This window comes from Globicephala melas, chromosome 3, assembly GCF_963455315.2.
Source record: "Globicephala melas chromosome 3, mGloMel1.2, whole genome shotgun sequence".
Taxonomy (NCBI): domain Eukaryota; kingdom Metazoa; phylum Chordata; class Mammalia; order Artiodactyla; family Delphinidae; genus Globicephala; species Globicephala melas.
Window position 1 is genome coordinate 38,036,495 of NC_083316.1, and position 17,409 is coordinate 38,053,903.

At 38.1% G+C, this 17,409-nt stretch overlaps 1 protein-coding gene across 1 annotated transcript in view; it reads right to left on the reverse strand.

Annotated features, from left to right (window-relative positions):
- The window catches only part of EMB (embigin), a 46,685-nt gene extending 46,324 nt beyond the window's left edge, over positions 1-361 (reverse strand). The window contains exon 1 of the mRNA XM_030881973.3: positions 51-361. Within this exon, the coding sequence (XP_030737833.2) occupies positions 51-159 (109 nt within the window). The 5' untranslated portion in view covers positions 160-361. The remainder of the gene's footprint in view (positions 1-50) is intronic.
- Positions 362-17,409: the final 17,048 nt, after the last annotated feature.

Below are 17,409 nucleotides of genomic sequence, written 5' to 3' on the forward strand. Positions count from 1 at the left end.
AGCATCCCCGCGCGCTCTCCGCCCCCTCGTTGGCCCAGAAACCATCACACCTGGGGTACGGCCGTCCTCCGAGCTCCGGCGCACCGGGGCGAGGAGGCACAGGAGGAGCAGCGGCAGGGGCGGCGCCCGGGGCCCCCGCAAACTGGGGAGGGAGCGCATGGCGCCAGCAGGTCCGCCGCGGTCCTCGCGCACCCACCGCCGTCGGTCCCCGGAGTCGCAGCGCACACTCGCCGGCGGCCCGGCACCCGCTGCCAGGCCCGGGGGCAGGACACTCGAGAAAAGGAGGAGTGGGAGGGGCCGGCCGCCCTGCCCTCCTCCCCTGAGACACTCTGACCGCGCCAGCAGCACACCCAGAGCTGCGCCCGGCCCTCCATCAATTATGCAGCCAGCGGCCGGCTGCAGGAGCGCCCGGATGTGCGGTGGCCACCCCCGCGCCGCATCCTCCGCCGCCTCCTCTCCGCCCCAGCAGGTCAGGGAGGGAGATAGGTGAAGACGCTGGCAGGTGGCGCCTAGCCCATCTCCTGGGAGAGAGGTCGAAACTCCTAATATTTATATATCTATAGATATATCTGCAGACTATCCTTTGCAGTTCATCTGAAGCAAGGTTCACTTATTTACTCTAGTGGGACAGAGGGTGGGAACGCGTTTCAGCTCCCCCGGCCATTCTGGGTTAAGAAGGCTTATGTGTGCGCTGGTGAAAGGCGCTATCCAGCTGCCCGGCATCCTGGACTAATGTCTTTGCTCTGCCTACCAATCGCACACAGCCTTCTCTCCGGTCTCTGAAGGCTTAACCGGTTCGCTCTAGATTACGGTTTCAGAGTCTCAAGAGTCCCGCAGTCTGTTTTCCTTTTTCTTTTGTTTGCTTAACCTAGCAGTTTCCGAGAAGCCACTTAGAGCTCAAGAAACAAAACTACGGAAAGTAGATAACTGTGTAAAATGCACAAGCCTGTAGACCTTTGGCAAACTCCAACACCGTTTAAGATGTTATCACTTACTGTAGCTTGGAATTTTTCAGTGCTCCCGACCAAATAAAATAAAACAGCTAAAAGCTACTGCTTTATCGGAGAGGGTAGGAGGAATCTAATTACCACATAAAGGAGTAGTAAGATGTGATAATTCTCCAGGCTGTTATAACACATTAAAAGATATATTTTAAAAGTATTTCTCATGAGTTTGTTCCCTCTGCCTTTGTCTTTGCAATGTCAGGTTTGATAGTCATAAATTCAAAATATATCAGTGTCAAAAAAAGGATTGAAAGAAAATGTTAGATACGAATTTTGAAAATTGAAGTGAAGACAAGAGCTATGCTCACCTCATACAGGAATGATTTTTAATTGGTGTGTATTTTTAAAATATTCCTGTTTCCAGTTTAGTGTTACATAGGCAAAACTTTGAGGGAAAATGTAGATTATTTAAATTTGTATCGAGAGAACATGAATAATACAGTTCGTTAAGCAATATTAAATTTCCACCAAGTGCCAGGCAATGTGTTCATTTCTTGTATTGCAAGGAGTGCCCGCATGTGCGCGCGGGTGCGCGCACACACACACACACACACACACACACACACACCTAGAGAGCTATTTATCTATGAACTACAAATCTAAGGAAAACCTCTTCTCAGTCAGAAAATTATGGCTATAATGATTAAACCTTTCTGAACAAAGCCTTATGAGAGACCCTGAAGGACTACATTTTACATCATGACCCTCTTAAGACCTTGAGCGGACTTGCTAAACCCAAACTGCCTGATCACTTGTCACTAAGTCACACCCCTGTCTTCCTGCCCTGCATCCTGTCTCAAGACTAACTACAAGCATTTCCCTATGTCTTTGGAGAGTTTTAACAGTTAAGCACTTCTCGAAACAAACTGGACTCTGACTGACCTTCCCCAATTACTCCAATAAAATCCTTAAGCTCAAATTCACCTTTCTTCAAATAAGCTGACCTCATTTAAGGAAAAATTATCTTCCCAGTCAGATCAACGTGTTTATGAACAGAAAAAAGTGACTTGCCAGGTTGAGGCAAGTTTCCACTTCTCTTTTGCTGTTAGAGCAAAATAAATTGAGGAAGAAATATAATTCTTGTTTTGCTAAGCATTTTGAAAGTTTTCCCCATTAGTACTGGTTTATATTTATATATTTGATATTTTTTAGCCTTATCCCCAGTCCATTTTTTTCAAATGATCCGTATCCTTTAAAATCAATTTATATACTACCTTCCATGTACAGCTTTTTCTGACCTTTCTGGTCCAGATTGACCTTTCCCTCCATGGTGAATTAAATATGGCCACATCTGCTTTGACACTGTCCTCATCATGAGGTATGCTGAAGAAGAAAGAGGGTCTTGTATTTCCTCCCCTTGAGCTGGGTGACTCCTGTTGACATATTGAATATCGCTGAAGTAACACTGTGTTACTTCCGGATCCAGACCACAAGAGTGTCCATTTCCTTCCTTCTTGTCTTACAAGACAGCTGCCAGGAAAGAAGTAGGACTACCTTGAGATCACCGTGCTGTGAGAAGCCCAAACTACATGGGGGGCCTAGAAGGATGAGGTGCCATGTAGAAAGAGGGGCTGAGGGGCAGTAAGGTGTTCTAGTTTTGTGAGGGACCCTCCTTGGAGCTTCAGACAAGGCCTGCTGAGTGCCACGTGATGCTCCTTGAAGCAGAAGAATTGTCCAGCTGAGCCCTGCCTGTACTCCTGACCCACACAATTGTGAGATGTAAGAACACTATTGTTTTAAGACACTAAAGTTAAGGGTAGCTTGTGTCACCACAATAAATTATCCAACCACTGTCCTCTGAATCTCCCTAGGATTAATTTGACAACAATTTACAGCCTTGTGACTTGACCTTCATGGTTGGTTTCAACCCCCATTTAAATATTTTATTGGTATTCAACTTATGTGATTATATCTTCTTTCCCGACTACATTACAACTCTTTTCAGTATAGGCAAACCATCTCTTTTCTTCTTCTGTTTTTCCTAAAACTCTGTTTTCCCTTTTTCTATAGTAAAATAATGCTATAAAATCTTTCTTTTTTTTTTTCCTTAAGCTATTGTTGAGTGAAAAGTGTATGACATGATCCTGGGAAACTCTGAAAATGAGAATGGGAATGTGGAGTGGGTTAGTTCCTACTGAAAATAATATTTAATTTTAAAATTTTATTAGAAAAAAGCATTATATCAGACAGTAATATGTAAAGTACTAAAAATAAAGGTGGGAATTTGCTACTGCCCATTAGTAGAATACAAATCCAAGTCATGAGATAATGGTAGGCAGAATTCTTCAGTGGCTCCCCCAAGATTCTTGACACCTGGTCACATGGGGTGATCCTGGAATGTGGGCAGGTTTGTGAATATGTTGGGGTAGCCACTATTTTGATTAGGGTACATTTGATAAGACTCTATTTCAGCAGGCTGGAGGGAGACATTCCTAGTGAGGCAGATACCCTCATGCTTGTCTGGAAAAAGCAAACAGCCACATGGTGAACTAACTGCCCATGGAGAGGGGCATCCTCCAGGAGCTGAGCATGGCAGTCCTACAACCCCAGGGAACTGAATTCTGCCAACAACCAGTGAGCTTGGAAGAAGCCCCAAGCCTCAGATGACATCACAGCCCCAGTCAACACTTTGCAGCCTGGTGAGACCCTGAGCAGAGGATGCAATTAACTGTGCCTGTCTCTTCTGACCCATGGAAATTATGAGATCATAAATTTGTGTTAAATCACTAAGTTGTTGGTAATAAACTAATACAGGGCAACCCATCAGATGTGATTCTAGTTACATTGTAAAAAAATGATCCTATACTTGAACAAGGTCAGGAATGGATATGGAAGGAAAAAGAAACCACATTAGTTGTCTCTAGATATTAAGAATTAGATGAAAAAGTTCCAAAGCTACTCAGAAGTTTATACCATTTCTAAATTGGGACCTATGACCATCTGACAGTCATTTGCTCTCCTTCTCTGGAAGGAAGAAAAAGAATATATAGATACATTGATATATAGGTGTGTATATATATATATATATATGCACATACATGTGTGTATATATACATGGGTATTACATGTATAGACATGCATGTATATATATATACTATATACACATATGTATATATATTTAATAATTGCTAAATTATTTATGCAATGTATGGAGATCCTTTGATCTCAGGGATGGAAGTCCTCTAGTACATGCTAGGAGATAAATCATAATTGGTCTAAAAGCATGAGTAAAATCTCATTCCCCTTAGCAATGGTGTGTCTAAGGGGAGCATAGCTGATGAAATACAAGAGCATGTCTGCTGTGAATGGCTTCCCTCATCAAAGAGAGAAAAGCTTTAAGTAGAGAAGGCTTTTTGTCCCATCCCTTTGCCTCTTTCTTCCTGCCTTGAATATAACCATGATACCAGTATCAGCGGTGGCAACTTTGCAATGATGTGGTGACCAGGCAACTTTTCCAAGAATAGCAGAGAAGAAAGAAGAAAGAAACCTGGGTCCTTGGTACATCTCTGAGTTACTGTACCAGCCCTGAGATGCCTCCCTCCAGACCTGTATCAAATAATAACTACTGGTTACAGCACTCTTTTTGGTTCATAGCAGTTGAATGCATTCCTGTCTGTTCGAGTACTTCCTTAGTTTAAATTAAAAGCCTTGCACTTTGCCTTGGAACTCCCATTCTGTCTCCACACAGGATTCTCCTTCCACCTCCTAGCTTTAGTTACTCACCTTTTCTGTGAGGATAATATCCAGTATCTAAGGACCTTAAATAATTCTTTAATTTACCTTTCGACATCTTCCCCCACCCAAACTATACTCATCCTGAAATACTTAGAATTCCCCCAAAGTTGACTGTTTTGTGTGCTCACTGACTTTACCTCTGATTATTTTCTTTTTCTTTTCTTTTCTCTTTTTTTAATGCTTGGAATAGCTTTGCCTATAGCTCCACTGCCAATTCTCACTTCAATTTCTGCGTGCCCTTTTTTCCAGAAAGTTCTCTTTGTGCCACTTCAAGAGCTTCTTCTCTGGCTTCCACAGCATCTTGTGTGCACACCTATCCCAGCTCTTAATGCATTATGCTATAATCATCTGTGTAGTTATGTCATTTAGCTCCCTAAATGCTGAAACAGTGTCTGGTTTACCTTCATGTCCCATGTGCCAGAGCAAGCAGCACACAGTTGTCACAGAGATGAATTAAAGAATGAAACTCAAAATCTACAGATGCTCTCTGAAAAGTAACCATCTCTTGGCATGTCCCTCACCCAGACTCCCTCCCCGGAGATGATAGTTATCTGTGCTGCCTTCTTCAGGGATATTCCAAATCTATGCAAAACATTTCTGTACGCCTATGCCTTTTCACATGGATGGCGGCATTCCGTGCCTACTTTTCTACTTTGACAATATATCTATTTCCTCTGAATAGAGCTTTCCCCTTTCAACAGCTAAATATCATTCCATTCTGTGAATGTCCAACTATGTATTTACCAGGTCTCACTTGACTGCATTTATATTGTTTTAAATACTTCCATTTACAAGCAGCTTAAAAATTAATATCATTGTACATTTCTTTAGTGGTTCATACAAGGGTATACATGTAGAATATAATCATGGAAATAATATTTCCTCATCAAAAGATATTTGTGTTTTAAACTTTGGTAGATACTGTACCAATTTTTCTTCAAAATTATTAGTTTACATTCTCACCAACAGTGAAAGGGCCTGTTTCCCTATATTAATGCCAAGAAATCAAATCCTTGATCTTTGCCAATCTGACAGTTGAAAAATGGCATGTATTTACAATTTGTACTTCTTTATAAGAAGTTGTAAGTCGGGGTGTGTATTTTTTATATGTTAAAATGTGATGTACAAACATTGCAAACAACAAAATCCAGTCTGGCTAGTTTAACCAGAAAAATAACCTCTTAAAGCTTATTAGGTCCTACTTGGGGTTGTTGAAGAAACAAACTCAAGGATAAACTTCCAGGAACACCAAGAACCATACAGTATACTGGTCTGATATGGATACCACTGATGCCTCCTCCATCAAACATGAAATGCCAGGGACTCAGCGCCCCACATCCACTACTGCCTCCATCACTGATGCTGCCTGTGTGTCAGGAACTTGCTCCTGCAATTCCTGCTGCCACCTGCACCAGCCAAATGGGAGAGCTACCCTGCATAAACAGGAGTGCCGCCAGGCTCATCTCTGAATTGGTCTCATTCACCTGGGTGTGTGAAGGGCTAGGGCACATGCCTGAATGCTAGCTGCAAGAGAGGCTAGTATTTGAGTTCTGATCTCAGTGGGGGGAGGTAGGATTCATAATGTGAAAATTTCTCCAAATACAGAAGCGTTTTCAGAATATAAGAAGTCCTGAATATGTCAAATATTCTCTCCAGTCCTATTCACTGTTGACAGGCAACCCTTCTTCATACTTATTCTCTGAAACAAAAGCAGATACTCCTTCAACTTAATATACCTTCTACTCATATCAAATGCAGACACTCCATCTAACCCCAGAAATAGGCAAGTCTTGTTAGAAGGGGAAGTCAGATCCATGACTTGTACAGATGCATTCTAAGGCTCTGGGACAGGAACTAGTAATATGTTCACTTTCCATCTGATTTTTTGTAAAATTTGCTAAAGTAAGCTGTTTTAACTGGAACTACTCAATATGACCATTTATTTCTACTCCAACTTCTCTTGCGTCATACTTTCCCACATGTCAGATGGCATGCTGTGTCTGTTTTGGGGGTCCTGCTAAAAGGAAGTTGAGTTAAGGATATACTTGGTAGAGATTTATTCTAATATAATTTTGTGTTTTGCAGTCCCTTTGGTATAGAGACAAGTTATTGCTAGCCACCTAGTCTAGAAATGACTTAAAGGTATACAGACCTTTTGCTGTGGGACTCACTCAGCACTGTGACTGAGGAGATTCTGGGCGTCCCAACATAAAGGTGAAGAGTGGAAGACCAAAGCCTGATACCCTATGATCACTTGGCACAAAGTGTTACGGTCTGAATTGTGTTCCCCCAAAATTCATATGTTGAAGCGCTAACCCCCCAGTACCCTAGAATGTGAGTGTACTTGGAGATAGGCCTTTAAAGGGGTGATTAAGGTTAAATGAGGTCATATGGGTGGGCTCAGAATCTAATATGACTAATCTTGGACATAATCCAAGATTATAGAAGAGACACCAAGGATGTGCATACAGAGAAAAGGTCATGTGAGGACACAGAGAGAAGGTGGCCATCTACAGGTCAAGGTAAGAGGCCTCAGGAGAAACCAAGCCTCCTTGGGTCACTTGTCACTGTCTATTTCACTTCTGGTGGTAACTTTTCCCAGTATGCCTTTTGTCTTCGGCATTAATTATATAATTAAAAATTATGTATTATGCAGTCAGATTAACCAGTCTTTAGAAAAAAAGAAAAATGATTTCTGCTTTTGTCATAGCTAGAAAAAGCCTTCATTATTTTAAGAAAAATATAAAAATATCTATGATTTCTTCTAGTATTTTTTGCTTTCTCTTTTTATGTTTGATTTTTTTGATGCATTTATAAACAACAGTTATGACTCATCTTCCTGTCATATCCAGTCATCTTTTATTTTAGAATTTCATTTTGCTTCTGTGTTTGGGCCAATAAAATAATCCACTCATTTAAATGAATTATTCATTTATTATTTGTTTAATATTCCTAACTTTCTCGTACTTCATGCTAGCTCAAGGAAGTGACAATGTCTAATTAAAACTATGGGGAAGAGCGCTAACCGAATATATGAATGAGAAAGGAAAATTAAATAACCTGATTATACCCAGTTATCTGATTATTTAGACTGATGGAAGTGAAGATTTCATAGCTGGACTCATTCTCAAGAGATCCCGTTCATGTTCACATTTTAGAGATAAAGCAGTTTACAGAAAGCAAAATCAAAGATGTCAAGCCTGATCCATAACATTTTATTTCAACCTTTACAATAGGAGTGAGGGGTGAAAGAGGGGATGGCGAGAAAGGACATTTTCCACTATAACTGCTTTCAAATTCGCAATTTTTATCCAAATGTTTGACTTTATGCAGAGAGTTTTATCTCAAAATAGTGCCAATATATTATTTCCCATAACATTTTAACTGTTTTGTTAAAATTTTTTAAAAATAAGATTGACAAGTTAAATAAAACTGATTGATCTCAACAACTAGATATTTGGCCGTTTGTAATGATGTCCTCTTTTTTTTCATTAAACTGTTGCCAAGAAAACATATTCTTAGTTTTTACAACCTGTTAGGTGCTCTATAAATGTCTTTGAAGATGTGGCTTAAGAAATCAATCAATCGATCTATCATTTGTAACCCTGATTTGCGTTCTGATACAAAGCAGCTTTGTAGTCATTCTGGAAGATTAATGGTTGCTAAGGAAAGTGTTTAGTTAATAAACTTAGGTATTACTTAAGGAGCTCTTGACTAAGAGGGAAAGACAGGAAGATTAGCTTTCCTCAATGAAAAGATTAGCAAAAATGGAGATGCCGTATAAAAAAGGAGAAAACTCAGCCTGTGGATGAGACAGCCTTGCATGTTCACACTGATTAAGAAGATATTTGGAGGCAGCAGTTTGGAGACTGAGCAATACCACTTAATCGTTTTGTAAATTTGGGAATATCACTTAACCACTCCAAGCCTCAGTTTCTTTTCCCATAACATAGGAAAATAATACGTATCTGCCAGTGTCGTAAAGGTGAAAGAAACAGTTTTGGCAGTATTGCAAATGATAAAACAAAATATGTGAACGTTTGTTGTTACTATTATTATTGTAGATTTCACAAAAGTTATATTTTTTTCTAGTTTTGTGGTGTCAGGGAGGAAAAAAACATTTCTCTCTACCTCTCTGTGTTTTTCTGGCTGGTCTAAGAATGAAATTGACATGAGATAGATAGATTAACAGGAGAAAATCAAACAAAATTTTAAGAACATCTATACGTGGGAGAGACCCAGGAAAACTAGGCCAAAACCCTCATCTTTGATACCATCCTTAGCTAAAGACAAAAGAGGTTGTTGGGGGTACTGGTTTGGGACTTCAAAGGGGAGGAAGGCAATTGACATGGAGATGAAAAAGCAAATGTTTGGTAAATAAACGGTTTATGAGCCAAACAGACACAATGGGAAACAGAGTGGACTCTGATCTGCAGGCCTTGCTGAGTCTGCCCACCACACCTAGCCCATATTCTTTGCAGATATCTCTAGCAATAGCGCTATTCAACAGGCCCTTTATATACATTCTGCAGTTAAGGGGGAGGTAAAAAGAAAGACTTCTGAGTCCTCTGTTTCTTAAAAATAAGCAACCTAAATTAATCCTTATTCCAAAGAGACACATTTTGGGGTGGCAAATTTTGCTCCCCGACAGTGTCGAATGCATCCGTTTGGAGCTGTGTTTTGTTGAAGCCGCTACCAAGTCACTCTAATGGGTTAAGAAACAAATTTTATTGGCAAAGCATAAAGTGCATGATCACAGGAAAGAAATGCACAGGTCCTCCAATATGTCCCCTTATCACACAGAGAAGTATTCTAGGGCCAGGGTGCTCTACTGGACACAGAGGGAGGGTTAGCATTCACAGGAAGGACCCTACCCCACGGTTAATAAACAGCAACCTTTTTGGTGGAGGAATAAAAGATTACTTATCAACAGGCATTCTGGATTTGGGTAGCTAGCCACATGTAGGAGTGACAGAGAAAAATCAGCTACTAGCAGTCTGTGACCTTGGTGCCCATGGAAAGCTAGATTTAGGCACAGCTACTTTTTGAGGGAGGGAGAAGGAGGATGAAAGGCAGTGCTAGAGAATTCTGTGAAGTCCAATTTAGAAACAGTTAGATCCCTAGATGCCCACTTGAATTATACGTTGCTGGGCAAATGCCCTTCTTGCACCCTTAAAGAGAACTGGAGAAGATAAAACTGACGGTTTTTGGCCTTAGATCTGCAGACCTGAGGGTGTGGATACCCAGGACTGGATACATAACTTGCTGGGTTCATTATTCAAAAATTACTAATTTCAAGATAATTACAATAGACAAATCAAGTGTGGGGCTCTTCTCAGGGCTCAATGTGACTGTACAATTTGGTTCTGCCCCCATATAATTGGCTACATAGTACTTTACTGAAGATAGGAAGGTCAGTGTCCACACACGTAGTGTATGCTGAACACTGAGAAGCTTTACTAATGGGCCATTACCTTTGCTCTCCAGAGAGGAGATTGAAAGAATATTTTCAAGTGTATATGACCAGCCCAAGGATCCCTCAAAACATATTATTTAAGATAATCTTCAAGTGAAGTTTAAAGTCAAAAAAGTCCAATACACTCACAGTGATTAAAATAAAATTTTAATCCCACAATCTTAAACAAAATAAACACCTAAAGATTTCCAAACACCCAAGGAAAAGATTTAATATGGAAAAAGAAACCAAAACAGAAGAAACATCATTTATAAGTAAAAAATATACACAGAGAAAAAATATCAATAGAAAACTATCATAAAAACCCTCATATTAAGAGACAATTTTACATCTGTGAAAAAGAGAGCAAGTTATTATGTAAATGAACATTTAAGAAAGAAAAAGGTGATCAGATTTTAAAACATGATAGACTAAATGAAAGAAGTTTTGGAAAATAAAGTTAAGAAAAATCCCACAGCAAGTGGAGCAGAAGGACAAAGATAGCTGTAAGAAGAGAAGAAAGATAATATTAAATGATTAGTCCAGGAGGCTCAACATCCAAATAACAGAAAGATAGGACAGAGAAAACAGAAGGGAGGAAATCAACAATGAAATAATTCAAAAATTAAAACTGAAGGAAATGCAGGCTGAAGGGAGCCACCACGTTCCTTGTCAAATGAATGAAAATAGACCCACACCAAGGCACATCACTGTAAAATTTCAAAACACTGTGGAAAAGGAGAAAATTCTATAGGTTCCATAGAAGGGGGAAGGAATATGGAACTGGTCAGAAAATAGAATAGTTTTGATGGTCTTAACAGAAGAGAACTATCTCCAAAATTCTGAAGGAAAACATTTACCACCTAGAATTCTGTACCCTGTTGAAAAGTCAATTAAATTTGAGAATGAAATACACACATGTTAAAGTATGAACTGTCTCAAAAAATTTATCTCTCATGCATACTTTTTCTCAGCAAGCTACTGAAGAAGGAACTCCTCAAAATCAAGAGAGTAAATCAAATGAAAGGGGGAGATACAGGAACAGAAATCATCAGGATGACATTGAAGGGAGATCCCAGGATGATAAATGAGCACCGGCACAGAGCACCATCAGCTCAGATTAGAGTAGTGTAACTTTTTGAGGGCTCTCATCCCCCTGCCTCTGCAACAAATCAAGTAAGAGGAAGATGGGAGCCATAAACAATAGATCCAAGCCAGAAAAAGACAAAGAATTCAAAGTATGAAGGAAAAGGGGAGTCCTAGAATGACCGTTGTGCTTCAGATCCAGAGTACAACCAGCTCAGACCGGAAAAAGAGGGTCTCCAGGAGGGTTGTTTCCAGGAAAATAATTGAGATGTCTAAGTTCACCTTATGTGATTGACCTTGTTGGAAATTGTATTTAGAGGCTACTACTGATAAGCGGTGGAGGGAAATAGCAACAGATACACACACACACACACACACACACACACACACACACACACGAGAAAAACAAAAGGAGGGGGAAAAACAAAAATATTCCTAATATGCTAAAATTATCAGCTGTGAAATATATAGACCTAATAATGTAAACACTGAATATTTATCAAGACCACTAATAATACCAAAATAGCAATTTAGCAATAACACCACAAGGTCAAATCGGGTCTATTTTGAAAGAATAATTCAACCTTAGGGAACTACTCATGTAATTTATTATTTTATATTAATGGAGAAAATTATATAGTTATCTCTATACATCTCAAAAGGTATTTGATAAGAAGTCAACATCCATTTTTCTATTAAAATAATAACAACCCAAAAACTTTCAGTAAGCAAGGAATAGAAGGAAACTTTCTTTGTATAATTATGGGTATCTAGCAACAACAAAAATATATATATTTAACAGCAGAATACTATAGGAATTCCAAAGTATTCAATAAGATCAAAATAAGTCACAAATTTTTAACTATATAAAATTTAAAAGAAAACATTTACATGATGAAAAATGAAATACAGATTGGGAAAAAATATGTACAGGATATCACCTACAAAGCATTAATACCCTTAATATTAAAAGAATACTAATAAATCAGTACAAAAGATAAAGCCTCCACTTGAAAAAAAGTGGGATGGGATGCATTTGAGACAATATATAGATGGATTAGGCTTAGTCTTAAAAGTCTGTGTAAGAAAGTAGAGTCTACTGCAGTTTCTCAGCCTCCTTTTCTAGACTCCAAACACCATAGATCTCAGTTCATGGCTTCTATAATGAGCTTCTGCATGGATTAGAAATAAAAAGGACAGATAGAGCCATCAGAAAAGTCTTTGGCACAGAGACAGCTGGAAAAGTAACCAGCAGGTTCATTCAGATCACGGGGTCCAATGGAGGAGCCAGGTGCCGAGCAAGTACTGCAGGTTCTTTGTATCTTTCAGAACTTTGAGGGGATGAATTACATTCTCCATCTGTGACTCAGCCAGGCTCCTTAGGCAAAGGAAAAGAGCTCCATTGTCTTGGCAATGCTGTGAAAAAAACATTTTAGAAATGCTGGCCCCATGGTTGGCAAAGCAAGTTAACAGGGCAGGCCAGGGCAATGGTGTGAGTCTGAGTGAGTTGGCCCCAGCAAGCTTTCAAAGAGAATCTGGAGAGATTTGCCACAATAGTGGAGCCAGGAAGGGTGGTCAAAGTACCTGCTGCAGCACCTGCGAGACGGAATCACTGACATCTGTGCCACTGTGGTATCCTCTCCAGGGCCTCGTTAAACTGGGCAGAGATAGCTCCATAATTTGCAGAACCCAATGCAAAATGCAAATGTGGGCCTCTTGTTCAAAAAGCAGGAAGAAGTTTCATTACCAATACTAAACTATAAAGTTTTTAACTTTCTTCTGTGTTCTCTCCCTTGACTTATCATGTCTTTTTTATTTCCTATGTAATGGTGTTCTAAGTAAAGAAAAAAAATGTTTTTAATTATTAGAAAGAATTTTACCGTTCGTCATTAGATTATGCAATACCAGATTAAATGTAAATATAAGAGCATTTAACTCATTTGCAGAATCACTGAAATTACACAATTCATATTTCATAGCTTATATGTAAGTATATATTTGGTTCTTACCAAGTGAATGAAAATGCTGCTCAAAAGTAACTCAGCTGTTTTTATTTTGCTTTTTGACACATGCACATTATACCTACTCTCTTCCTTCAACTTACTGATGAGTAAGGAAGGACTGACACATGAAGGAACTAAGGTTTGCCCTATGTTTCCTTCTATGTCATTTTCAGTGTATGATGAGGGCTCATAGTTTACATGTATTGATTTCAAAGGTGATCCATTCTTCCACACATCATATTTGTTAATGAAGATTACTTGGTAGATTAGTCTTTAAAGGATTATAATGTACAAATAATAAATGTACCTTACATTTCAATATTTAATTATTTTCCTGAATAGATGAGTCTGTTATACATCAACTATACCTCAACAAAAATGATTATTTCAATATAATACAATTAAACTTTAGAAACCGTAAAGAAAGTGTTTTATATTTAAAGTTAAATAAACATTTTTACTTTAAAATATTATCAGAAATAACTATAAATACATAGCAAAGTTCTTTTTTTTTTTAATTTTCTCCTACCTCATCTTAAAAGCTACAGTATTTTGCAATTTCTAGAGTATTTTCAAACAACTGATCGTACCCATCAGTGGCATTATATTACCTATGTTTCCTATTTTAACAAAGCCATTTATCTTTGAAGTGGAGTAGTGTGAGATCAGATATCATTGCTCCTCAAGGAACTGAAATTCTAGACATCTGTCTTTCAGTTTCACTTCTCTAATCAACTCAAGTTTATAGATGGGGAGACAAGTAAGTAACATCAAGAGAAAGGCAGAAGAGAAGATGGACTCTTGCCAATCTGTTACTAAAGAAACTCCTTGGGTGAATTTGCTTTCTTCCACAACTTCAGCCATTCCACCAACTTTACATACATTTCTGTTAAGAGTTACTACCTGACTGGGTTAACATCTCTACGTTTGGAGTTATTGCTTATTTGACAGCAATAGCCAAATTTTTCTCTAAAATTTATATTTCCGAAAGTTCCAAATAGAGACTGGTCCTAAAGATGTATTGTTCTGTGTGTGCATGTGTGTGTGTGTGTGTGTGCGCGCGCGTGCATGCGTGTATGTAGTATATGGAGGTACTGATTACTGTCTATTCAGTAGGATCTGTACCTTATATATCTACTACCAATTTCAAGGAGAGTAAATGCAAAAATATTTTATGAAAATTATAATATTTACCGTTAAATATTACATATATTTATCAGATAGCTCTACTGCTACATTCTGCATTGCATATAAATGGACTTGGACTATAAAATGGTATTTTTCTCTGTATTCTCATCTAATGAGGAATTTCATCAACGTTATACATATATTATAAAAATTTTATACCATTAGACATACCATTAGACTTTTAGCATGACTAGGAATAGTTATCTGTTTAATATCCTTTATTGCCCTGAATTATTATAATTAATCATCTAAAACACTTGTTAAATATTTTGTCTAGATTTTTTTCCTTAATTCTATTTTATCTGCAGAAAAGAATATTCAGAAACTCTCAAATAACAAAAGTAGTGCTCTCAGGGAATGGAAGCAAACAAGATGGCCTTAAAATACATAAATTCAGTTCAAATCACACACACACACACACACACACACACCCCTATATAGATTTATATATATATATATTCATATATATCAAATTCATATATATAACAAAAAATTTTCAGTTTAATAAATCTATATCCCCAAAATATGTGACTAAAGTCAGAATATTTGACTAAAGTCCAAATATTCCATGAAAAAGTAAAATTTAATGTTTATTACCCTTTGAAATATGAAACTATATATACAACTTATAACTAATCAGAACTTTTTTGTATATGAACTTATTAGTGGTATTAAGATAGCAACATAATCCTGTCAAATAGCAACTTTCTCAGTCTAGGATCAAACCTAAGCTTATTTCAATCCCTATCTTTCTCAAATTAAACTATGTAGTAAAAAAAAGACAAACCAGAAATGCACTGTAGTTTGAAAACTACACATCACGGAAGCTCTGATACTGATTGATTTTTAAAGATATTTTACTAGAAAATAACTTTAAACCTCTGAAAAATCAAGGTGTCTCAAAATATAACTACTGCAGCAAAGTCCAGTTTTAACATTGTAACCAATTGTAGTTAATTTGGTTTAAAAATCTGTACTCTGAATAGATAATGTTCTCCCTTAATACTTCTATATTATATTCATGACAGCTTGACTTTGAAATTTATTATGGCTTCTGATTCTTTGTAGTTGTTTTTCTTAGGCTTTTCCTCTCTCCCATATTTTGTTATGGAATAATTTGGAATAATATTCCAGGTAATTCTTGATGTGAGAATGAGCTTGATGGAGATGAGCTTCCAATTTTGAGCCATCTTTTTTCCTTTGGAGAGATCCTTCACTAATATTCTAATGGTGGATCAGTATCTTACACTAGACTCATATAGATGATTTTTTTGTGGTTGTGCTCACTTTTCTATCAGTTCATTGTCATACCCCTTAGATGATGGTTCTCAACCTGAGTTGCACATCACCATCAATTCTGGAAATGTCTAAAACTACAGGTTCACAGTACAACCCAATTCAGATCTACTGAATTAGAATCTTTAGGAAGAAAAACTTATAACCCTTTTCCTACCCTCCTTGCCTCTCTCCCTTCCTCCCTCCAACTTTCTCCTTCCTCCCCTCCCTCTTTCTCCCTTCAACCATATTACAAGGACAAAAATCACTGATGTAAGATGGAAGAGAGAAACAAAGAAATAATGAAGAAGTCAGTATCAAGAAATCCTTGCTTAAGAAAACAAAAGCAAATATTCAAATATCCTAGCTCTGAGTTTCTTTTTTAAGTGAAAAATATGATGGTTTATCCAGCCCATTTAAAATCACACCAAACTATTCAAAAACAGATGTAAGACCAGGAAGACAGCCCCCATTTTATGCCTTTTAAAATACGAACACTTCTTTCAAAAGTCAGTGGTCCCTACTATCATTTTCCTGTAGTATTTTTTGAAATTTCTGGAGATGCTTCAGCTGTAGGCCTAATCTGATGGTTGGTTTATTTGCCTACCTATGTTTCTATAATATTAATTCCTTCAAGGAAATTTAATAGTACTGAGCTTGTCCTCAATTTTGCCCAATGTGCCCTGCCTATTCATTGCTTCCACTGCCTAAAACACCCTTTCCCACCTTATTCATCTCTTGAATTCCTATTTATCCTTCTAAATGAAGCTTGTACATTCAGTAAATAATTACTGAAAGCCTCTTTAATGCAAGAATTGTGATTGCACAGAAAATATGAATTGAATCAGTCTTTGTCCCTTCACCAAGGATATTACTGTCTGGCTGTTGAGAGTGATAAGTAAATAAACAGTTACAGCAATGTGTGATAAGGATGATGCCTGAGAACACTTTGGTAACGCAGCAAAGCAACATATAAATTGAATTAGAAGGCCAAACGAAGGTGAAGCTAATAGTAGCACATGTCTGTACAATGTCCTTCAGCCTCTCCTCTTAATTTTTTTTTTTTTTTTTTTTTTTTTTTTTTGCGGTACGCGGGCCTCTCACTGTTGTGGCCTCTCTCGTTGCGGAGCACAGGCTCCGGACGCGCAGGCTCAGCCGCCGTGGCTCGCGGGCCCAGCCGCTCCGCGGCATGTGGGATCTTCCCGGACCAGGGCACGAACCCGTGTCCCCTGCATCGGCAGGCGGACTCTCAACCACTGCGCCACCAGGGAAGCCCTCCTCTTAATATTTTTATCATTTGAATGAAAACATAGAAAATATTCTTAGCAAGACTTGAGGGAAAGCAAAGCTTCAGGTGGGAAATCTGATATGCTAGAGAGTTGAACCAAGATCCAAGCTAATGTCAACTGTCTAGGTTGAGGGTCCAAAATCAATGTTACCACATTTAATAAGAGAAAAATATAGTATGGGATGGAAGACACCTATACAGAAAATATTTTTTAACAAAAGATGTACAGATTTAAGTAAATAATTTTTAAGTCCTCACTGTCATATGGCTGCCTAAAATTTTGCCATTTATTTAAAGTTCAAAAAATATTCAAAATTAAATAATATATACATTAAAACTTTAAGAAAAGCAAGGAATGATAAGCATAAAATTCAG